Source organism: Botrytis porri, assembly GCF_014898465.1.
Source record: "Botrytis porri strain MUCL 3234 chromosome Unknown BPOR_009, whole genome shotgun sequence".
Taxonomy (NCBI): domain Eukaryota; kingdom Fungi; phylum Ascomycota; class Leotiomycetes; order Helotiales; family Sclerotiniaceae; genus Botrytis; species Botrytis porri.
This window is the reverse complement of record NW_024066083.1, coordinates 524,304-548,870: the sequence shown is the minus strand read 5'-3', so window position 1 is coordinate 548,870 and position 24,567 is coordinate 524,304. Positions and strand designations below refer to the sequence as shown.

The following is a 24,567-nucleotide window of genomic DNA, read 5'->3' as shown; positions in this document are numbered from 1 at the left end:
AGATTAGGTATTCGAGGAAAACATAGAAAATGCTAGGACGGACATTTAACTCAAGATCTACGCTAAATCAGGTGGTCGTCATGAATCTTGGTTAGTAAGTAAGTAGGTATCGGTATTCATTTAAATAAATGCATTGACTAAATAAATCCTAGTATCTCTAACCTTGATATCCAAATCCTCTCCCTGTCAAGACTCAAAAGTGCCCATGTGATATACACGTGATTAAATCATAATCAAACCATAAAAAGAATCATATGAATTTTACAATACAATACAATATAATACAATACAATACTATATCTAAAAACCGGTTGATTAATGAGCATCCATACTTCTATTCACTCTAATCCATAATGATGTGATACAAGAACTCAAATCTATGCTTCCATCTTCATCTTCATCTTCATCTTCATCTTCATCTTCATCTTCATCTTCATCTTCCACATCTCGCTCCACTCACTACCCCAGCCTTTTTGAAATCCCCAAAGTTCCCTAGAACTTTGAAAGCTCTATAATCCTCTTACCTCTATATACATACACATCACTTTACATCAAACCAAATACGCAGAATGATTTCCATAAGTTTGATAATATACAACAAACAATGCGATGAATAAACTCAGCTCTCATTCCATCCCATCTCGTCCCCTCCTACGCATCCACCCCCCTATTTCTCCTCCCAATTCCCCCTCGCCCACTTCCTCAAAATGTTCTTCTGCACCTTGCCCGTACTCGTCTTCGGCAATTCCTTTACCACAATCACTTCCTTTGGCACCATAAACCTGCTAATACTACTTTCCTCTTTTGCCCACCTCACCACATCTTCACCTTTCAACCCTCCTTCCCCACCACTCCCCTCTCTAACCGTAACAAAAGCCACCGGACACTCCCCCCACTTCTCATCTCCCACCGCCACCACCCCCGCCTCCAACACCCCCTCATGCTGCACCAACATCGCTTCCAACGCCACACTACTTATATTCTCTCCTCCACTAATAATAATATCCTTCGCGCGATCCAAAATCTGCGCACTCCCATCCTCATGCCACACTGCCAAATCTCCACTATGCAGTGCACCGCCCGCGAAAAGTTTCCTCGTCGCTTCTTCATCATTATAATATCCCTTTGCACATATATTTCCCAGGAAGATAATTTCTCCGATTTCTTTCCCGTTGCGAGCGACGTCGATGAGTTTATCATCTGGTTGATCGGGTTTGATAATGCGGAGATTGAGAGAGGTGAGGAATCCATGTCCTTGGCGAGCCATGCGGTTATATTTTTCTTTCAGCGGGATATCTTCCCAAATAGGCATATGGTAACCTTTAGTAATAGGACCATAAGTTTCCGTCATACCGTACACATGAACTGGAATGAGATTAAGATCTGTCATTGTTTCGAAGAGATGAGCTGTAGGTGGTGATGCGGCGACGGTGACGCGAACTGGATTAGGAAGTTTGGCTGCTTCTTTCGAGGCACAAAGTAGAGTATTTACTGTAGGTGCGGCGTTAAAATGGGTGATGGGTTGAGACTTCAATAGATTCCATATCAGAGGATAATCGATTTTGCGAAGACAGAAATGGGTACCCCTAATTGCCGTTACAGCCCAAGGAAAAGTCCATCCCACGGCGTGGAACATAGGGAGTGTCCAGAGATAACCACACCTCCCTTTGTGAAAATTTAACCCCGATTCCACCACATTTCCCATAGCAGCAAGATATGCTCCCCGATGAGTATAAACCACCCCCTTCGGTTTCGCCGTCGTTCCGCTCGTAAACGGAATCGCAATCGTACCATCCTCATCATCCGCCTGCGCATGTAATCCATCCCAACCTTTCCCCTCATTCTCCCCATCATATTTCAAGCCCTCCAAAACCGCATGATCGAATTCCCCCTCATCCCTATCCGTATCCTCATCCACAATAATTTTCACCCCTTGATTCCTCCCCCTATATCCCTCCAACAAGCCTACAAATTCCCTATCCACAATAATACAATCCACCTCCGCAAACTCGAAAATATAAATAATGTCCTCCTCCTTCAGTCGATAATTGACTCCCACGTGTATCGCCCCCGCAGCCGCGACACCAAAAATACTCTCGAGAAAAGCAGGTGTGTTGGGACATAGTATTCCTATTCGAGAGAATTTGTATTTTTTGAGATAGTATGCTAAACCGCGAGAACGATCTGCAAATTCCTGATAAGATCGTGTAATTGTTTGTCCATTCGCAGTGACATGATGAATAGCTGGAGCATCAGGTTCAATCGCTGCAGCGCGGGGAAGGAAAAATGTAGGTGAAAGGGTATGGATGTGATGCTTTGGAGCTGGCAGTGTTGTTGACGATGTGTTTGAGCCAGAAGAAGGTAATAAATGATTAACCAGACTCTGAAGCCTAGAAGTAGGACCCGACATTTTGGGGTCCTAGTTTGATGTGAATGGTTTCGAACAGTCCGCTAGCCCAGTATCGGTGCCCTGAATGATCTCGAGAGCTTTTATAATTACCTGCTCTCACCCTCTCTCTCTCTCTTACTCTGAGTCCTCAAGTCTGCACTACACCTTTATGGCCTAGGTTCCTCGTCTTCGCAATTTCACTTAAAGACCCGATCCGCTGTCTCGAACTCTCCATTGAAGCTCTTCTTATCTTCCCTGACTTTACCGGATGTGTATCAATCGATCAATCAATAAATCGATGTCACCTCAAAACCCCCCACAAAGTTTGTCAATGTAACTCTTAACAAAGAAATCCCAATCGACCGATTCGTCAATCAAATCAGTTCAATTCAAATGAAATGCCACTCAAACCCAAGTAAAATCTCTCCATCAAAAGACCCGATCAAATCAATCAGTAAACAAAGTAGTAGTTAAGACAAAGTAGTAGTAAGGACAAAGTAGTAGTTAACAAACACCCTCACACAAATATAATCCTACCTACCCAACATGTATCTATCCATCCATCCACCCAGGATACCAAAAACATATATAAATTTATACTTTACCAACCCGAACCAAAGGCTCCTCCTGGGCCTCCTCCCCCTCGCTCCCGCAGCAATAATGTGGAGAAACTTACCCAGTGCATTCCACAAAATGCCATTACCCCACCATCCCCTCTCCAATCCAACCATCCAATTCCATCCAATTCCATCCAACCACACGAATCCAATTAATCACACCCAAGTACCCATACTCCCTTCATCCTCGGCAATGCTCCAACCCTCTGCAAAGGAATAATTTCGCCCCGCTCGGTTTCGGCTTCGGCTTCGGAGTTCCGGAGCGGGTATGCTGGTTACTTTTCGACTTCATCGACTTCATCGTGCATCTGTCTTGCTTTTGATTTACAAAGAATTTGATGAACATCTCAATTGAACATCAAAATCATGTGCATTACAACCCTATTCCGACCGGAGTAACCCGTCAAGATGGGAACTGCGGGGAAGGAGAATTTACAAATGATCCAAACGTGCTTCAAGAGAACGTGAGAATGCACATCGGGAGATTGGGAGATGGTGACGAGAGATAAACACAAAGCACTTCAAGGATTCAATCCACCACCAGTATTATTTTCTTGAAGGTTTGGGAGTTGGGAGTCTAGAAATCTTTGGTTCTACCTATGGGTATATCAATTGAGCTTGTAAGGCAGCCAACAAATTACATCATATCATGACGATCTTAGAAGCTCAAATTTCAAAAGATCCATCATACTCTCTCTCCAACAAAACTGCTCTTTGAATTCACAAAGAATTTAAAGTAACTTTGTACCAAACCGATGCTCATTCATAAACTGTAGCTAAAATGGATTTCATTATTATTTTTCACAATTCCACTTCCATTTCCACAAGACCAAACGCAATGTATTCATTCTTGATTCGTGCCTTGGGCTTTTCATTCTGCTATGAACTGCATGCAAGCCGAAGCAATACACATCAGAGTTCCTTGCTGCATCAGACTCCTTTTGCCATTACAGCATTTCCCAATATTGTGTATATGGTAAATGAATACCAGGCCTTGAGATCTTCCAATGAATGGTAGAACAAAGCATTGACGTTGTTATTGTTGAAAAGAAGAAACCGTTAAACAACCCAATCCATCCACCCAGCAGCGCAAAATCACATCAAATAAGGTCTAGGATATTTAGTAGCCGAGAGCAGCTAACTCGGTCTTGGTCTTATCGTCGATCTTAGCGGACTTCTGGGCTTCTGAAAGCTGCTTGCGTGCTGCCTTCTTACGCTCGTAGTATGCTGCGCTCTTAACCTTTCTTCTCTCCTCAAGTCTATAATCAATCGTATTAGTAACCATCTCGAGATAATCCAGAATTCAACCCAATCCCAAAGAATATACTAACCTAGCGACAACATCTTGGTATTTCCATCCGACCTCGTGGCTCAATCTACCGACAGTGCAGTATTTGCGTCCAGGCTTTAATCTCAACACTCTCAAAGCTTGGGGAACGACAACGCGCTTGACTTTGTCGTATGGTTGTGGGACACCCTCGAAAACCTTAAGTCTCTCCATGGCGGCAGCACCACGGGCGGTCTTGTGAGGAATCATACCACGGACGGTCTTGTAGAAGATTCTGGATGGGGCACGGAAATGGAAAGGACCTATTCGTGAAAAGTCAGGATATCTTCCTTGCATCGAATGCGAATCGCAGAATCGCAATTGGCGGATTATGATATCTTACCTCCACGGGTTGGGTTGTATCTGGTCATCTTTCGGAGGTAGGCGTGGTACTTGACTATTATCGAATTTAAATCAGTCTTCCGTCCTTTCATGTATTCCACCCAGACGCGACATCAAATCCATCATCTCCGATTCCATCGCAATTTCAAATAAAGGTAAAAACGTACGCTTCGCACGGAAGAACTCTCCAGAGATGTTCAAGGCCTCACATCGTACAACGACGATCTTCTGGCCGTTGAGCAACTGCTTTGCAACAGTGCTTGCAAGTCGACCAAGAAGGTGACCCTTGGCATCGATCGTGATCTATGAAAAGAAGTCCAATATCAGCAATTCGTTCCTATTCGTGTTCGTCCATATCGCTGAATCCCCCCAAAACCATTTCCCATGATTGTTGTCGCAAGATACTGAATTTGGCTGTGGTTGCCATGGATATATGGGGAATTGAGCACTTACGACTGGCTCGAAGGTCGACATCGTGTCCTGGATATATTGTCAGAGTGAAATCGAAAGGCGTACAGAAAGTCAAATTGCTCTACCTTCGTTATTTAATGAGGGCGGTGTCGTGGTTTGTCGGTTGGTCGTTGTCTTCAAATTCCTTCACGGTTGATGGATTCTCCAAATTGACACCGGTTTTCGCGCTAAAAATATTAGCCGAGTCCCAGGGCTAACAACCCCAATTTGATGGAAAATTGAAAAGAAGTAGTGATTGAGTGAGGCAAAAGAATGTTGATGATGAATCAATTATTTTTTCTCCATAGGAATATTTATTTGATTTTATGTTGAACTCACTTTGATCATGTACAGTATTGTTGAAAAAATTGAAGTTGACGATGTGTGCGATTGCAGCCTTGTCACTTTTACGTTGATCGAATTTTCACTTCAAGCAAGCCTCGCGAACCTGATGGCAGATACTAAGGCAGCAATTTTGATCGCATGAACTGCGTAAATACAAGTGATTGTTATCTAATATTTCAACTTAAAGTAAAGTAATAGACATATTTTGAGGTGACTTCTGTTCCATCCGGCAAGTGATGATTGCAACATGGTGCACGAGACAATTGGCCATTGCAGTAAATGGAATGATTCGGACAATTCTTATCGACCAGGTATTGAACTTCTCAATACTCGAACATCCATACTCGAACATACAGGACAACATGAAGTCGAATATTCAACACAACTGCGGAGTTGTGAAATTCATAAAATATTACCTAGGTATGATACGTAGACTTTCGATATACCATGTGGTTGTAGAGAAGAATGCCACAAAATGCTCCGAATAAAAGTGGCAAAGCCCCTTTATTTATTGTTAATTATGATATCACATGTAGCAGGAGGCAAAATGGGTTATACACTTTAGTCTTGACATACATTCAGTTCCTGTAACCTTAAATATAAACACACTGGCCAAATAGCATATACATGCATTTCCCAGAATATCAAACCACAAGTAAGATCATGCCCATGTTCATGCTCCTCGATGCAAACAGGATGGTCAACCTTCTCGCATCTTTCCTATGTGTCAATGATGCTCACCCCTGCACTTCAATTCAAACCCCTCCTTTCCTATCATCAACTTATTAACACCTATCCCATCTAAGCTATACGCCATACCAGATTGCAAATATTGCAATAAACAATTCCTCTCTACAAGTGGAGAAGCCCAATCATACCCAGTATATGCATAGCATCCCAATAGAACAAATTCTGTAAATGCAACAAAAGATAGATGCATTCCTCGATATAGAAGGAATCCGGAGTCGAAACTTGGTGATTGATTCGCTTCTACCTCCCCAATAACCCTGATGTAGCCGAAATGAAACACCTTATTCTGCACCTGGAACCTTTGAATCAAGTTCATTAAGAACACCTTGAACCTTTCTCACAAGAGCTTTCCTAGTTTCCCGCGCTGTTTGATCACCCTCCGTCTCAACCGCATCCAACTTCAATAGTACTTGTCCCATAATAGTTTCACTCAACTTCTTATGTTCGAAATCCTTCTTCTTTTGGTCTTCTGGCGGACTCGCAATAAAGGCTTCTGCTAATGGTAAGATCTCGTTGTGGAAAGTATCTGAGATAGCATTTAATTTCTCGATTGGTGTTTTAGGTGTTGGAGGAGGGATCGGTGAAGCTGTTCTGGAAGTTGCCGATGATTCCATTTGTGGTGTTTGGAGATTATTATTGCTCTTTTTCTTTCCCTTCTTATTCTTCGATTTGCGAATTCGTTTCCTGAGCTTGGCGGCGGTCCCTTCTGCTTCTTCGCTTTCATCTCCTGAATCTTCACTTCCAGTTGCGGCGTCCCCGACAATGCAAAGAATTTCCGACTCATTTCTGATTCCATAACTTCGAACAAGTGCATGATCATCCTTTAATTGTTGTCCCTTGTAAACCAATTTCAATTTTCTCCAATTCGAAACTTCCATCAAGGCGGCAGCTCTTTTCCTTACATCACTGACTTCCAACTTTCCATCCCCGATACTGTAAGCAGGAAATTTAACAGGATATGTAATCCCCTTGTTCTTCACCAATAGCACATCATCTTCCTCTTGTGCAGATTGAGGCGGTCTCAGATGTGGATCATAGATTCTCCTTGGTGACTCCAAATCCTCACCAGTTATGTATTCATAGTCCTCATCCTGTACTTGCGGTGGATTACCTCGACTCGAAAAAGGACTCAAACGACTGGTACCACCACTGAACCAACTATTTCCCCAACGACTCATACTCACAGCAGCTGCAAGTATAACAAAGGCGCTACCCGCTAATGCTGTAGGGGGAACCTGATCAATATGTGTATATTTTGCAGCTTGTTCGATGTAGGCTTGAGCGGGTTCAGGTATTTGCGAATAGGCCGATTGAAGATGTTGAACGGTGGTGTCGAGATAGGTTTGCAGAGAATCGGGGAGACGTTGAATGGCAGAAGACAGGGTGCCACCTTGCGAGTCCAAAACGCGGGAAGCCACCTTGGCTGATTTTCGTATTGAGTCCTGCGGAGGGGACTTTTTTTCCTTGAGAAAACTTGTGAATGTGATATGACAAGGCTTTCGATATATGTGGGATGTGGGATGTGGGATGTAGGGTTTAAGGTGGGGTGATTGACTAGTATGTTAAGGCTTTGGATGACGGGGTCTCGAAGCTGATGGAAAGATGGAACACTTTGGAGAGTAATGGATTCAATGCTGTCTTTTGTCTTTTTAATGCGCAGAAGTTTTGCCTGATGAGGATTGATTCTAATTAGGAATTTGATGGCGGTGAGTATAAGGTTAATCAAGCGAGTGAGAGAGAGTGAGAGTCAGAGTGAGGATGAGATATTATTGTGTAGGTAGAATTCCAGATCTCGAAAGAGGTCAGAGTGAATATCAAAAAGGGTTGATTATAAGGCCAAATGTGTGATGGGGTCTAGAAAGGGTTCTACACTAGAGCGAGATGATATCTGTCCCTTCATCAATTGCCGGACGCTTTTTTAGATTTCCTTCTACCGTACCGTACCGTACTGTCCCGGCTGTGCGTAAAGTACTGACCGCACATATATCCTTTTTTCAACCGAGCATAATCGAGTATGGTGCAACAAACAAGATATACTAAGCAAGACCGAGGCCATAGGATATAATGCAAAGGATTCATCAATTTCTTATCCCCTAGACCGCCATTATATAACGCCTGGGTGGTCCGTGTATTGAACAAAACCATCAATATCTTTATAAATAATATTGATAATAAGGAAATCAATAAATGCGCAATACATAACAATTCCATTAATATAACTTTAATTAATATGAAATTTGATCTTATAAATATAGAAACATTACACTTAGATATCCCTTTTATTTTGAAAGTAGGGAGTTCTTTTAAATCTATAAATTTTATTGATTTCGATTGAAAACTTATTTTACAAGCTAATACTCAAGAATATAATATATTCAATCTATCTTATATTTACTTTTCTATTAAAATAATAAAATCAATAATAAAATAAACAAATTCATATATATAAATATTGAAAGACAAAGAACTTTCGAATTCGCGAACATTTCGATAATATTCTATAATAATAGACGAGGTTTATTTATATTTAGACATATATATATATATATATATCAATTTATATTGAATTTAAGTTTGAAATTTATTAGGAATATAATAAGAGTATTAATATACATTCTTTTATATATTTCATATCAAGGAATAAATTTGAAGAGCTTTATATAAGGTATTATATTAAACCCTCTAAAATAAGTAATGTTTATAAAAGAGTAAGATATTATTCTATTAATTCGAATTTTATATACTAATATACTTATTTATAGGTAGATCCATTATTAAATCATATTTAGAATATTAATTTCTTAATATAAATACCTCAAAATCGAATATTAGTTAATAAAGACATAGCTTAATACTCTGACTAATCAAGCTTTATTACTATTATTAAAAATAAACCTATATCTATAAGATTTAAAATATAAATAGTAGCAAATCAAGGCTTTTTTATAATATAGAATTAGTATAAGATTAATAAAAAGAATAATCCTGTGATTATAGTTATATCCTTTCTTTTAGAGTTGATAACAAATAAAAAATATATAAATCCTACATAAGTAATAATTCTATACTTAATGTAAAGGTTATTTAAAGTATTATATTATATTTATATTAATAATCTATTCATTTCCTATAACTTTTTGGAGTATATATGTTATTTAGGGTATACTGTGATAAGGATATATAGGCCTAATTTTGATATTCATAAAGATCTGGTTAATTTAAAGATAATAAAATATTACGAGAAACAATTCATTTTAAAATATTACTCTTGAATAATATATGTTTTATAATATGGAAGGATAATATAATGGTTTTAGTATAATCTATAATTTATAATGGAAAAACTTTTGTTAATAGGATATATAAAAGACTAAAAATTACCTTTTTGAAAGTTAAAATAGTTTAAATATTATTTAAAAATGAATACAAAAAAGATTTACCTATTTCAATCCTTTTTAACGATTATAATAATAATATGAATATTATTAATATAAGGAATTAATTATATATGTTTATACTAAAACATTGACAATAATAATATAATAATTATCAAACTTTGGAATAGTAGCTTTTTATTATTGTTTTAATTAATTACTATTTAATTTACAAAGAAATTATATTAAAGTATTTTATAATTAAATCTCTTAAGCATAATAATTTTCGAAAATCTCTTATTAATAAATTAATTATTGAATTTGAACTCAAATGTTATTCTAAATGTATAAAACAGGTTTGGTTAGTTTTAATTAAGGTTTATAATCTTTTTCAAGATTAATATTTTATATGATTAAGAAGTAAAAGGAATTGTTATACTTATAAGGAATAGTTTTATAGAATAAAAAGGGTTATATTGAGGGAGAAATCTATTAATTTTAGATAAAAAGAAGTAAGATATGAGAGCAAATAGGGATGTAAAGAATATGATATTCCTTTATATAATAATAATAAGTATTTCAATAGTTATTATAGAATATAGTCCTAATATTATAAAAATTCTCAGAATCCTGATGTTCTGATTGGTCACTAAGATCCCTGTTAAGCGAGGCGTCATATAATGGCGGTCTAGGGGATAGTACCCAATCACCTCGAAATCGGCTCCTCTTGGTAATCATCCACATCAAATAGATCACAGGGCTGTATGCCAACACATGTTTCTCTTAGCAGATCAATCACAAGTAAGTACTACCAAGGGATGCTTTGCCTCCCTCTTGCATGATTCCATTCTACTTTGCATCTTGATGATATCCACTGTCAATGCTATATCAATTCGGTGTCCATTATTCCAATGAATCAAAGTATTGTCACTTATGATATCCGCCAACGAAAGATCTTCTATCACAATACAATGCTATCCTCCTCGAGCCACTCAAAGCTTTATATGTCATGGAAAGAAAGACAATAACAATAGGTACAAAGAATTCACATTATTCAATCATCATCCTGTATGGGTCGAGTACAAATAACAATAAAAGTCCACAACTCCTTTCGCAACAAACCCCAAAGCTCCAGCTGATCTAATAAGGTTACCATGCCTGTCCAGTGTCCAGTGTCCCGTGACGCCATAACCCAATCAAATCTGCCATCACCGCTGTGTAAGCAACCCTCCCTCACCATTTCTAGAACCCTTCCGCCCCTCACCCAATTGCTAATCAAAGCTCAAGCACCCCACCAGTGGCCTCGTTCGTAACTCAAACCAAATCAAATCAAAATCCACCCCTCCTTCCCAATCCCCAGTCCATCCAGCATCTACATATAAACCACCCCACCCACCTCACCAACAAGATCTAGGTATAAATACGTCTCTCACCAGTCGCCCATGATTAATTTCCTCCGTCGTTTCTTCACCACCACGCCTATTACCGCCGCCAGTATGTCTGCTGCTCAAACGAAAGCTGAGGGCATTATTGCTGATAATGCTGTTGGTATGTGTTTATCTTTCTTCTAACCTTAGTCCTTGGTTTCATCTCATACTCTTGTTGCGGTGTTGTGGAGATAGGTAGCTAGCTATGCTATGCCATTCTATTCTATGTATTCTCTTGATGGCTACGTAGCTTATTTGTTCCTCGAATCATCTCTCGGATTACTCGGAGACAGTAGTTTGCATATACTACAATGATAATCAAAAGAAGGACCAACGGATCAAAACATCATACTGAAAACAAATAACTAACAAACCCACCCACCCAGCCGTCTTCAGCAAATCCTACTGTCCCTACTGCAAAGCCACCAAGAAGCTTTTAACCGATTTGAAAGCAAACTTTTACTCTATCGAACTTGATCAAGTTGGTATGTTTACCCATTTCCCTCTCCTCCCTCCCTTTTCGTAACTTCTTCCTCCCCCAAAATATCATCAACTAACTCTTCCCCCCCTTCCCCCCTAGACGACGGCTCAGCAATCCAAGCCTACCTTGTCGAAAAAACAGGTCAAAGCTCTGTCCCAAACATCTTCATTGGACAAAAACATGTGGGTGGAAACTCGGATTTGCAGGCCAAGAATAAGCAGGATTTGGAGAGTCAGTTGAAGGAGTTGAATGTTATTCAGGCTTAGAGGGTTTCTGGGGATGGGGGGATGGATTTGAGGGAGAGGTGATGAAGTACATGATTACAGGAAGTGCATAGCATAGCTCGTTTGCTCAGATTAGAGGAATGAATGGATGAATTTGATACACAAAGATTGATTTGTTGACTTGTGCTTTGTGATATGCTATGCATGGTATGCCATAACAATGCTTATACAAAAATAATACTTATTTTTTATTTATTTCTCTGCTCGTGATTTGTGATTTGCCATGCCATGTTCTACTATACCATGCCAGACCTTCCCTTTCATATCATGTCATCATAACAATACTCATACAGACAAACATACATACATACACACTAAAGCACAACCCCCAATCTACACCCTCACCATCCCCTCCACACTCCCAACCGGACGTTCCACAAACCTCATGACCCCCTCCACCACACTCCTCCTCGCTTCCTCACTACTCACATTCGCGCCCGCCAGATACCCCAGCCAAATACCCCTACTAATCCTCTCATCCCTCACCTCTCCCAACCTCTGACTCCCACTCACCCCATCCTCATACCACACGCCCAATTTCCCACTCTCATCCCGACTCAACAAAAGTTCCCGTCCCTTCGGTACACTCCCCCTATTAAACAGTGCCTTGAACTCTCCCATCGCCTTCCCAAACGCTTCATCCCCGAATTCCTCTCTGTTTTTCTGAGCCCGCGCTGTAAGACTACGTACCCATGCGTCGCGCAAATGGTGGAAATCTGTATTTCGCGTTGGGACGATACGGACGATAGATTTTATTTCGGGATTTTTGAGAATCGTAGACCAGATTTCTTCGCTGCGGGAGGGGTCGAGTAGCATAGATTTTAAAGCATCTTTTTCGTTGGCGACGAGGGTAGATGCCCCATTTGGAGCGGCGAGTTGGAGGAGAGAGGTTTGTAGAGTGGGGATTGAGGAGGGGGAGATGTACAGACCGAGGACGTAGACTTGGATGTGCAGGAAGGAGACGGTGCGGATGCCGAGACCGAGGAGTTGGTAGAGTTCTGGGGGGTGGGTCGAGGGGGTGTCGGTGAAGTGCAGGGTCTTGGGGAAGGTGGGGATGGTGCTGGTGCCGGTGGGGATGAGATCTTCTTCTTCTGTTGTTGTTGTGGATTTGAAAGAGGGGGGGAGAATGGTAACGGGAGAGGAGGAGGAGAGAGAGTTGCTAGATCGAGAGGTGTCGAGTTTGGCAGGCGGAGGGATATCGATTGAGGTTGCGGTTACCCAGATGCAGACCATGCCGACGAGGAACCCGGAGGCGGAATATAAGGTGCGGCGTTTGTAGTAGGCGCGACGCGTGGCTTCGAGTCGGTGGAGGGATATCGGATCGAGTTGCGGGGTTGAGGGGGCTTTGCTGGTTATGGTACGGGTGGGTGTGCGCAGGAGAGAGAAGCATTGTTGTTTCGGGAGGGTGCGCAGTGTGCGGGATGTGAGGGGGAGGAAGGACATTTTAGTAGGTTGTTGTGCTGATGGGTTGGGGATGGAGGGGTCTTGTGTTTTGTTGGATTAGGTTGGGTTTTGTAATTACACCTAAGAAGATGAATTGAAGTGGGTGGATGAGGAGTGAGTGGTTGAAATATGACCTGATTTAATAATGGATGGATAGAGATGGATGGAGATGGATAGAGATGGATGGAGCTTGCACGCCCCTCCCTCGCTCGCTCGCGTATTGAGAAGCTTTTTAGTGGAATCTGGGGAAAATCTAAAAGCTAAAATTTATTTCTTATTCCTTCGAAAAAGAAGGTGATCTGAATGATTTAATTGGCTAATATTACTAACATATAAGAATTTATTTTGTGGCTGGCTTCTAGGTTACAGAGTTTATTTATGATTTTTTATCTATAATTTAGGTACTTGATTGGATATTTAGGTATTGATGGGGAGAAATTTATGATGTATGTAAGATTATGTTGTTTTTCCTATGGAGGGGTCTGATTGATTTGATTGAGGTTTCTGATATTGGATGATACGACCTAATAGGAAAATAATAGATAATGGGGTTTTCTTGATTCTATCCATCTATTTATCAATCTATATACAATCCTCTACTTCCTCCCAGTATCTAAATATGTGGATATAATGTCTCTGACTCCTATGAGTCTTTCAGTACATTAGATACTAGGTAGTAGGTAGGGAGGCACCTCTCCTCCTGACATTATCCTCCTTATCATCATCAACGATAAGTCACTAGACTTCAATAAACTAGGTATATAAGAGGTCAACGCAGACTTTCTCAAGGTTATATACTTCCATGGTACCTACCTAGGGATATGTTATCAAAAGATACCCCCCACAGAAGATATTGAATGAATCTCCGCAAGCAGGAATCTAGTATATATTATAGATGTCCACGCTGTATATGACGCTCCGCTAACTCCTTAGATATTATCTCTAACTTGTTGATTGAGGATTGAGTACTCCCCATACTGTCTGCTATATAGATACATAACTGACGCTCCGCTTGCCCTCCGGGGGCCACTGCCGTGGAGGCAGACTATTTGGATAAATAGAAATCACAATATTCGATCAATAAAACGTTGACGAATTAAAGGTCTAATCGTTCTAGATGTTATTCACATTCAAGCCTATAAATAGAATTCTATATGTTTTTGATAGGATGATATGCACCTAGAATAGTTTTCATCACTTCAAGGAGTTTGAATGTAGATAGATGATTTGATGATTGTGTTTCTGATGGATTCAATTTGTAATTGTTGAGGTATCAGGTCTTTCTATTGATGAAAGAAATCTTGATATCTTTATTAAATCGTTTTAATAGATTGAATGTTGTCGTTCTCCAGCCAAATCTTCACATATAACATATATCAATTGTGTTGCTTACTAATAAGAACCGGATCAACACACACATTTGATCCATCACTCTCTCCCTTATCAAGCTTCTTCTTACCTCACCTCAAACCACCATCCCATCAAATCCTCCTTACACACATTTAATTACCCTGTAAAAGCACAACATCCAGAACGGAACTTCTTCCTGCAACCAAAAGCCAATGCAAAGTCCAAGCCAAAGCCTCCAAACTTCAAACATTAATAAATAGGAAGAACACAACACAATCAAATATTGCTTGTTCCCATCGCTCAATTTCCCTGGAAGCAAAACCGATAAATAATTTCAAACCTCCTCAACAAATACTTTTCAAAATTCGAATATTTCGGGAGGAAGGGTTTCAATTTCGTCGTTTATAATTATTCCCAGAAATCGACGAAATCGCGACATTTTTATCCTCCCTTACATACCCAAAACCCTGGGAAAATCTTCCATGATATCGACGAGGCTGAGCAACCCACAATTGTCAGCAACCTCCTCATTTCACCCCCTTGAACGACATTGGTCTCGATATCAATTCATCAACTACCTGAAAACGTAGCGCCAAATTCTAGAAACCCATCCCGGCCATTGCTCCATCACTGCTTCCCACTCCAGATACCCAACTACATCATCTCCCTTCATTTATCACGATGAAGGGTCGACCTACGAGGATGCCTCTCATCAACTCCGGTTTTCCATCTCGTGCGACTCCTGATATAGGTGATGATTCGCATTCATCGACAAGTAATTCCCCCGCGCGTGCCGATTATGAAGAATCCGATTTCTTCGCTGGCAACAACGATTCACAATCTTCAATCGGTGTACCGACTTTTCAAGATATGGCTGTTACAGAGACATGTATATCGGCATCCAATAGACTACCCGCAGAAGTTCTCATCAACATATTCGCAAAACTCACCCATCCAAACGATATTTTGTCTTGCATGCGAGTATGTAAGAAATGGGCTAGGAACAGTGTGGATTTATTATGGCATCGACCGGCATGCTCGACGTTTCCGAAACTCGGGCACATCTGCAATACACTCACCTTAGAAAATCCCTACTTCGCATATCGAGATTTCATCAAAAGATTAAACTTGGCGGTTTTAGCAGATCGCGTCAGTGATGGAACTGTTCGACCTCTTTCCGTATGCACAAAGGTGGAAAGATTAACATTGACCAACTGCGAGGGTATCTCAGATAGTGGATTGACCGAATTAATCACCGATAACAGTCACTTACTTGCTCTGGATATTTCTGGAGTGAAACAAATTACCGACACTTCCATGTTCACTTTGGCGGAGCATTGCCGTCGATTACAAGGTTTAAACATATCGCAGTGCGTTGGGATTACTTCAGAATCGATGGTGAAAGTGGCGGAGAGTTGTCATCACCTCAAACGGGTAAGTTGCCTGAAATCGATTCAAGATTTATACTGACATAATTTTTAGCTCAAGTTGAACGAATGTGAGCAACTAGACGACAGGGCTATCATGGCATTTGCTCAAAACTGCCGTAACATCCTCGAAATCGATCTCCACCAATGTAGAAATATTGGAAACGACCCAGTAACTAATCTCATCACACATGGAAATGCTCTCCGGGAACTTCGGTTAGCAAATTGTGAATTGATTACCGATTTGGCATTCCTTAACCTACCTCATAAAGCGACATATGATCATTTACGAATATTGGATCTCACAAGTTGTCATCGACTCACAGATGCTGCCGTTGAGAAGATTATAGCCGTCGCTCCAAGATTGAGGAATTTAGTCTTTGCCAAATGTAGACTCTTGACGGACCACGCTGTTCATTCCATTAGCAGGCTGGGAAAAAACCTTCACTACCTTCATCTTGGACATTGTGGACAAATTACTGATGCTGCCGTCATCAAACTTGTTCAAGCATGCAATCGGATTCGTTATATTGATCTAGGTTGTTGTGTTCACCTCACAGATGCATCCGTCACAAAACTCGCTACTCTTCCTAAGCTAAGGCGTATTGGTTTAGTCAAGTGTGTAAATATTACCGATGAAAGTGTCATAGCATTAGCCGTAGCACAAAAACAACGACAATTGGCTCACCGAGGACATCATATCGATGAAGCAGCCTATAATGGAAGTTGTCTCGAAAGAGTACATCTTAGCTATTGTGCTAATTTAACACTCCAAGTAGGTGGAAGATAACTGTGCATGAGGATCTTTCACTAACAAAATACAGAGTATAATATTACTACTTAGGAATTGCTCAAAATTAACACATCTGAGTTTGACTGGTGTTCACGCTTTTCTTCGAAGTGATCTCGAACAATTTTGTAGAGAGGCTCCTGCAGGTAAGTTCTTCACTTTTATGCTTTCCTTCAATTTATTAACATCACTCAGAATTCACCGAACATCAACGCAATGTATTTTGTGTCTTTTCTGGACCTGGTGTGAATGGTCTACGCAATTTTTTGACTCGAGATTTGACTATGGAGTCAAATGAGGTAGCACCTGAGGACGAAGGAGCCCTTTCTATTGAAGAGGTTTCACATTCACCACAGCCTCTAGGAGCTCAAGATGACCAGATAATGTCTGGAATGATGAATGCTACTGCGTTAAATCCCGATGAAAATGACGGTGATGACGACGAGGTATTGGATGCAGTATTTCCTTGATACTCGTTCGATTTACCACGTAACCCAGTATCTTATAGCACTTCATAAGCTATCACTTTAAGGATATCAGGCATACGATACACCCTAAATAGAGGTCAGGGAACGTACATCAATATATCCAATCATTGGGAAATGGAGTTAAGGAGTGGGCATGAATAACTAATGGACGTACATACCCAGTTCATTACGAATCGTCTTTCGCATATCAATCGGTTTTTGGAAGGGAATGAATGAATGAGTACATGGAGGTTGTCTTCAAGGTACATAGATATCTATTCCATAAGCGAGGGGGCGATGGGATTGTAAAGGCGTAGTATTTGTATATACGCATTTCTTGGCGCTTTGGGAGATGATGGGTCGTGGATTTGGTGGAAGGCTTTTTGTTTTTTGCTACGGTGGGAGTGATTTGGAATGATTGGCTGGGGGGATGGGATGGGACGCAATGGAATGGAATGGAATGGAATGGGCTTTATATGAGGGTATGGGTGGAGGCACAGTTCTATTATATTCATCAATCAATCAATCAATCGTTTCGCGGGTGGTTCACCTCGAGATTCGCTAGTATTGTGGATGATGGTGTTGATTATGTGGGATACGTATGTCTAGATAAAGACGTATTGATCTCATATTTGGCGATATGGATTCCCTCGCTGTCTCATCAATGGATGTTCAGATTTTTATTCGGACAGGTAATTGTGATGGCTAGAGTGGAATTCAATGGGTGAGTGGGTGGATAGTAATATGGTAGGGTAGGAGTACCTAGTAGAATACGATATTTTGCCATGGATTCATTTTTATTCTATTCCGTGTGATGAATTGATAGGTCTCTAAGAGTTTGATTCGTTTAACCTTTTAATCTTTTATGCTTTTTTGAGAAATCCTGAAAAAGAGTGTGTGGCTGACGAGCTGTCAGGGGGGTACGTCATTTGTGTGTAGTCTTGTGGTCTAGATTTGGGGAGTTTTTCTGGGTTTTGTGATGGGATCTGGGAAAGAGGGATAGAGAGGGAAAGAGAGGGAAAGAGAAAGGAAGGTAAGATGGAGAGAGAGGGGTTAGTTGGGTAGGTATGGCTGGGTAGGTATGGCTGGGGAGGTAGAGAGGTCGGTGAGTGGGTGAGTATATAAAGACTTGGATATCTCTTTCATTCTAGATGAGATTTGCTTTAAAAATTGGTTCTTGATATATTTTACGGTATTTGAGCAAGACTTGTATACATAAAATATTGGGTACAGAACGACGAGAACGAACATACAAATCGATAGTACAAATCGAAAGTACAGAACGAAAATATATCGTTCAGATACACGCGGGGAGGAAATAAATACCTACTTCTACTTCTCTTCATACCTCTCTCTTTCTACCTACCTACATACATACAAAGAAATAAATATCACCTCGAAAGGATCTTTGAGTTTGGGCCTGGGCTTGGTTGTTGGATTTATTGGACGCTTTTATAAATCACTCTGTCCATCTATACATCTATCTACCTATCCTAGACTCTGCAACTCTTCAACTTTTCAACTTGAAATCAGAAATCAGAAATCAGCAAAACCGAAGGAGTCAAAGTTACTTACCCTGTTAACGAACGAGCGAACGAACGAACGAGTATTCTCAAAAGGAAACATAAATACGCTAATCCGTTGATAGATAAATATGCATTCTATTAAGTTCGTCTTTTCTTTCTTTCTTCTGAGGATCTGGGTGGAGGATTAGGGAGGGGAGTTGGGAGTTGGGAGGATGAAGGGGGGTTGAGATTTGAGAGTCAAGATTTAAGACTCAGTCTCTCGATCTGGATCTGAATCTTTATGGGATTTGTGCTTTCGGTTTCGAGATTTTGTCAGGCTTGAAGTTCACGTTTGAGATTATATTTATGGATTGGCATTGGGATGGGATATTGTTTTTGTTATTGTAGAGATCTGGATAGGAAAGTTGGAATTGTTGAAAGGAGGGAGAGGTTGGAAATAACGAGAAGATACTAATACAATGTCTTTGCTCGGTACAGAAATGCCTCGAATTACGTTGCGGAAAAGACAAAGGCAGGAGGGAAGGAAAGTAGCAAGGAGATTAATAAGAGCGAGTTCTTTTCTTCTTTCTTAACATTAGGACATCAGGACATCAGGAGTGGATTACCAGGCTAATAGGTTGGAATGCTAGGTATAGCGAAAGATCGCAATATGCCAATTAGTACGCGTGTACATGCCGCTGTGAAGGCGGTGGGTGATAAGATGGAGAAACATGGTCATGATGTAGGGATTTCTTTTTCTTTTTCTTGTTCGAGAGTGCCTTTTTGTGGGATGTTGGAGATGGGGTTGTGGCTATTGGAGAGGAGAGGAGAGGAGGTGGTTTGGTGAGGAATGTGGTTTTTGGTGTTGGGGTGTTGGGGTGGGTTGTGGGGAGATGGGGAGATAAGAGGGAGAGTGAGGGAAAAGGGGATTTGGGCTTCGAAATCTGGGACGATGGGAGAGGAGAGTGAATGGTTGAAAAGAGGGTAAAGGGATGAAGTACATAAGCTAACAACGTTTGGTAATAGGCAAAAGCGTCATATCATAAGGAAGTCGTTAAGCATTAAGGACATGGCCTACATCGAAAGTTCACGAGGTTGGGGGTGGGGGCGGTTCAATGAACGGCGGCGTTGATGTGTTGGAGAGCTAGTGTATTCTTGAGTTCAAGATATGGATTGAGGCCCGGGTTCGAGAAAAGAAAGAGAGTGGGTGGTCAGAGTGAGCAGTGTAAGTTGTAGCGCTATACCTGAAGTTGATATCATGCGGATAGGAAGTTCATTGTTAGATCTGGGCTTGTGAATTGATTGTTTTTTTCAAATTGCCCGTTGATTGTTGTCTGTCAGTTTCTGTCTGTCAATTTCAGTTTGTGTGTATTAAGTAAGATCTTACAATATTCAAGGAGATATTGTCGTTTGAGAAAGCAGATACAACTCATTAAATCATTGAATATTGATGTCATTTTTTGCAATTCATTTTTTTCAATTTTTTCCTTTCTAAAATCTATACGAACACTAATTAACAAACGCTATAACATAAGCTTTTTTATGTTTTGTTCTTTTTGCCACTTCCTCCTATCTCATTCTTTTCTTCTACAATAAGGATAACAATAAATCCATGCTGCTGTAATATCAATCTAATTCTTAACAAAAATTATATGTAAACATATATTCGAGATCTACACCATTAGTTAGATCAGATGTCAAACGTTGGAGAGGTCAAGTGAACCTACCGCAAATGATTTCCCCAGATTCTGTCAAGAAATCCTTCACTGTCGTACTCTTCGAGTGACTTGAACGGGTGCTCCCCTGGGATCCCAGTGGATATAAATACCCATTTCCAGACAAAGAAAACTTCTCTCAACTCCTCTCGTTGGAGCTTTGACTATCTGTCCCTTATTTTGAGGAATGGAGTTTTCAGACTCGCATTCTTCTGGATTGGAAGGTAGAGACGAAGACGAAGAAGATGGTGAGACATAACCACTGGTAAACTCAAATGGTATTTCACCTTCGGGTTCTACGTCGACAATTTTTCCATCCATGTCCGTGTCTGCATGATCATGGTCTTGGGCAATTTGATAGAAATCACCTAGATACACAGCATCTCCTAAAGCACAAACTTGAAATTTTAAGTCGTGCCAGAATTTACGATTACCAGAGCGCTCATATTGCTTCAAGTAATCTTGAAAATCCTTTTCCAATTGCACCCCGTGGTTAAATTTAGTGCTAAAATGATGTTGAATTCCAACAATCGGCAACCCGGATTTGGCTTCAATCCCCCAGCCCTGACTGTGTATTGGTGTGTTCTCCGGGCTCATGATAATCTTCCGGACGGAAGGATAGAGTGGCAAGAGATGATGCTCGTGGATTTCCCATTGATACTTTAGCCAATGTAGATTACCCCAACCGAAGATTTCCCTATCTCCCATATTTGAGTAGATGGCAGTGTTTCTTTCCCCAAGAAGGATGTATTGAATACTGGAGATTTGTGGGCAGCACTTGGTAATGAAGTTCCACATATCTCTGCTTGCGATATACTTCTTCTCTATAGGCATATCTTCCACTTTCTCAATACTCACGAGAGCATCCCTTGCATCGTTCGCTTGTTCCACGACAAGATTCTCGTTAATATCGGGATCTTTCACATGAAAGCCATCGTGTAGTTCAGATAAAAAGAGTTGAAAGTCCTCGATTATCTGATACCTTCCATCATCTCTCGGTGGCTTCCACGCTGGACGATGCTCAATGCTGGAAGTATATGCTATGGACCTTAGTTTTGAGATGTTAAGATCTAATCCCAAATCCCCATTGAGCAAGGAAAAAAGTACGGGATCCATGATCAAAGTATCGCGCTTCATATCAATAAGACCACGAACAATAAGGTAGAATAACCTCCCATCCGACATCTGATAATATTTGTGACTGTGTGGTATCATATGGGCTGGAGCGGGATAACGAGCCCGGAGCGATATACATTCACCATTTCTGCAGCGACTAAAAACCTGCGGCTGCACATCCAACTTGACTCTCATTTGATGCGACAATTGGATCTCGGGTATGCTATAGCTATCCTGCCAGGTTTTGCGAGATTCCTGACAGACATGTCGAAGAGGAGATTTCTCGGGCTGTGTCTGGTCGCCTCGGTATAGGTCATTCCCATTTTCGTAAAAGGAAAATTCGAGACGTCTCTGTATCCATGTTTCGGGGCGCTGCAGAAAGAAATACAGCTGTGCCCGTGTGTGCTTTGATGACATGTGCACGATTCGTGGTTCGGGTAAACAGTATTTCCAGACTTTGGCTCGGATCTCGTTGGGGAGTTCTATGAAGCGGTGGAATGATGGTTGGGCTTCTTGTTGTGTAAGGGGGGACGAGATCGTCATGTCTTCTGTGAGGTCCGTGGGGGAGGTCATGTTGTGCTGTTGTTGTGAGGGGAGATTTTGATTCGAGATTTGTTCTGGATGTACTCGTTTAGTATGATGAGATGACATCGGGTGATATTGAGAGTAAGATGTCGAAAGTGTGTGGTTATGTTTGATAGATTCTAGAGATATCTGATATGTTGAGTGATATGAATATATCAGAGGTAAGATACTAGTAAGCCGTCGGATAGAGAGTTATCACAGAAAAGATAAGATATCCGAAAGGAGATGAGATCGGGTGATATTAAGAGTATGATGTCGAAGATGGTTGAAGATCCAGAGATATCTGAAAGTAGATTGTATGAAGTAGAACAGAGTAACAAAAGGTTTAAAAAAAGAAATCCAGGAAAACAATCACCTTTTATATACAATTCCGAACAAGACTACCCCGCGAAAAAATTTCCTAGTGTAAATCCATCTTTCCTTTTCACTTTAGTACGTGGACTAGTCTCACGCTACTTCTTACTCAGGTATCCTCTTTCGTCATTGACACATATCAAAATTTGTTAGGGGGATCTAGCTTTAGGGTATATTTCTGTTTCTGGTATATGTATTAGGTGGTATATTGGTGTCTTGTGTGTCGATCACTACACTGGGACGGGAAAAGAATGATAATGTAATGAGATTTCTATTGGGTAAAGCTACACGAAATCTTCAGGAGGAATTCATATAATTGATATTCGAATTGTAAAACTTAATCACAAATACAACACATAATAGAATAGAATTTTCCTCCTCACAAACCTAACAAAACCTCTATACAAACATCGAAATTCCCAACATCTCTCCTCAATATCTCACAGATCCACCAAAAAAACCACTCAATCTCAAATTACCTCACCATATCCCCCCTCATACAAAATTTCATCGTGAACCTAAGTCTTAAAGCTAAAGTTCCTCGGTTAGCGTTAGTATCAAGAATAGTGGATGGAGTAGTAGCGAGCTAGATATTCTAACCCCTTTTAAACTTTCTAAACTGAACTGATCAATCACGTGAAATACTGATTTAGTTTAGAGCTTTGGGAGGTTGTGGTTTTCTTTTCTAGATGGGTATTGTGAAGGGAGGGGTTTGGAACATATGTGCGCGGAGAGAAGAAGACTAGGGGGCTTGGTGCTTGAGTGTTCTGGGACTTTCTGTGCATCGTGATAATAATAGTAGTCAATCCATAAACGATTCAGTCTATCTATTTCTATGGATAATAATATCTGAGAATGCTGGTACATATGGAGATAGAGCTCTATGTAAGAAGACGAAATGATATATTATCTATTGTAGTATCTGGTGTGTGCTATCGAATATACATTTCACGCGTTATACCAGAGTCTGTTCTATCAGAACCTAAATACACCATTTCTCTGCGTTCCCTCCTCATTATGAAATTACATTCACAAAGTGAACAAGAGTACCACTTCTTTCCCTCCATACCTACCTCTAAACCGGTATTTCATTTCCCAGTAGTCAAGAACTCGTAAATCATACAATCCATAACATTCAATTACTACTCTACTTCTCACCACACACCATCAACTTCACAAACTCCCATCACACATCATACCAATTAATCGCATACGAGACGATTCCAATCTATGACCTCGAGGAGTTTAGATGTTGTCTGAATATTTTTATTTCTCATTTTCTCTCATGAGAAGTCATTAAGCAATTCAAGTTCTTATTCTATAACCCTAACTATAAAGATAAATGTAATTATAACTCTATTATCATTTCTAACATCTCTACTAATAATTTATTATTATTATCAAAAACCTCAAGTGTTATATATAGTAGTAGTAAATTCTCAATTGATTTAGTCTATCTATAGCTAAGTTATACTAATTATATAAAATAAATAGAAAAAAATAACAAAACTTATTCTCTTTGAAAGCTTGTTCAACTTTGTTGTAATAAAGTTCTATTATATTAATTATATATAGTTTATAATATTTGTATTTTCGAAAACGATTAGTATAATACTTTATTTTCAATCTATAAGTTAATAGTATATATATTATAAATACTTTTCAAGGTATTATAGAATTTCGTTCTCTTTTTTATTATCATATTATTATATATTGCTTCTCTTTTTGTATAACCCTGCTGTTATTTATTATTATTCTATAATAATCGTATCTTTATTTGTTTCTTTTCTTTCTTATTATTTTCTTTTATGATACGTTTTATTTAATCTCTTATATACGATTTATTTATTCTTTATGTTATAGTGTATTAGTTGCGATCTCTATATTCCTTAAGTATTTCTTTTATTATATATATATATATAGTAGTAGTAGTAGTAGTATAAATTTTCGTCTAGGGAGACCTTTTGAAGGGTATTGAGATATACTAAGCTAAGGATTTAAAATAATATATTATATATTAAAGAGTTCA

At 39.9% G+C, this 24,567-nt stretch overlaps 8 protein-coding genes across 8 annotated transcripts; 3 read left to right on the top strand and 5 right to left on the bottom strand.

The window, feature by feature from the left end:
• Positions 1–667: 667 nt before the first annotated feature.
• On the bottom strand, positions 668–2,410 carry EAF01_006994 (uncharacterized protein; the record flags this gene model as incomplete). Its single annotated transcript, XM_038915248.1, has 1 exon — positions 668–2,410. The coding sequence occupies one exon, from the start codon at positions 2,408–2,410 to the stop codon at positions 668–670; it is 1,743 nt and encodes a 580-aa protein (XP_038768886.1).
• A 1,716-nt stretch (positions 2,411–4,126) lies between these two features.
• Positions 4,127–5,149, bottom strand: EAF01_006993 (uncharacterized protein; the record flags this gene model as incomplete). The annotated part of the gene is made up of 5 exons (XM_038915247.1): positions 4,127–4,265; positions 4,338–4,596; positions 4,677–4,730; positions 4,843–4,978; positions 5,129–5,149. 5 exons carry the CDS (start codon positions 5,147–5,149, stop codon positions 4,127–4,129), a joined length of 609 nt encoding a protein of 202 aa, XP_038768885.1.
• A 1,352-nt stretch (positions 5,150–6,501) lies between these two features.
• Positions 6,502–8,325, bottom strand: EAF01_006992 (uncharacterized protein; the record flags this gene model as incomplete). Its single annotated transcript, XM_038915246.1, has 2 exons — positions 6,502–7,674; positions 8,320–8,325. The coding sequence occupies 2 exons, from the start codon at positions 8,323–8,325 to the stop codon at positions 6,502–6,504; spliced, it is 1,179 nt and encodes a 392-aa protein (XP_038768884.1).
• A 2,711-nt stretch (positions 8,326–11,036) lies between these two features.
• EAF01_006991 (uncharacterized protein) lies at positions 11,037–11,768 on the top strand (the record flags this gene model as incomplete). Its single annotated transcript, XM_038915245.1, has 3 exons — positions 11,037–11,142; positions 11,408–11,506; positions 11,602–11,768. 3 exons carry the CDS (start codon positions 11,037–11,039, stop codon positions 11,766–11,768), a joined length of 372 nt encoding a protein of 123 aa, XP_038768883.1.
• A 351-nt stretch (positions 11,769–12,119) lies between these two features.
• On the bottom strand, positions 12,120–13,229 carry EAF01_006990 (uncharacterized protein; the record flags this gene model as incomplete). The annotated part of the gene is made up of 1 exon (XM_038915244.1): positions 12,120–13,229. One exon carries the CDS (start codon positions 13,227–13,229, stop codon positions 12,120–12,122), a length of 1,110 nt encoding a protein of 369 aa, XP_038768882.1.
• Positions 13,230–15,260: 2,031 nt separating this feature from the next.
• Positions 15,261–17,266, top strand: EAF01_006989 (uncharacterized protein; the record flags this gene model as incomplete). The annotated part of the gene is made up of 4 exons (XM_038915243.1): positions 15,261–16,013; positions 16,062–16,781; positions 16,831–16,942; positions 16,992–17,266. 4 exons carry the CDS (start codon positions 15,261–15,263, stop codon positions 17,264–17,266), a joined length of 1,860 nt encoding a protein of 619 aa, XP_038768881.1.
• A 1,651-nt stretch (positions 17,267–18,917) lies between these two features.
• On the top strand, positions 18,918–19,833 carry EAF01_006988 (uncharacterized protein; the record flags this gene model as incomplete). The annotated part of the gene is made up of 4 exons (XM_038915242.1): positions 18,918–18,931; positions 19,267–19,337; positions 19,419–19,510; positions 19,795–19,833. The coding sequence occupies 4 exons, from the start codon at positions 18,918–18,920 to the stop codon at positions 19,831–19,833; spliced, it is 216 nt and encodes a 71-aa protein (XP_038768880.1).
• A 698-nt stretch (positions 19,834–20,531) lies between these two features.
• On the bottom strand, positions 20,532–22,172 carry EAF01_006987 (uncharacterized protein; the record flags this gene model as incomplete). The annotated part of the gene is made up of 1 exon (XM_038915241.1): positions 20,532–22,172. One exon carries the CDS (start codon positions 22,170–22,172, stop codon positions 20,532–20,534), a length of 1,641 nt encoding a protein of 546 aa, XP_038768879.1.
• Positions 22,173–24,567: the final 2,395 nt, after the last annotated feature.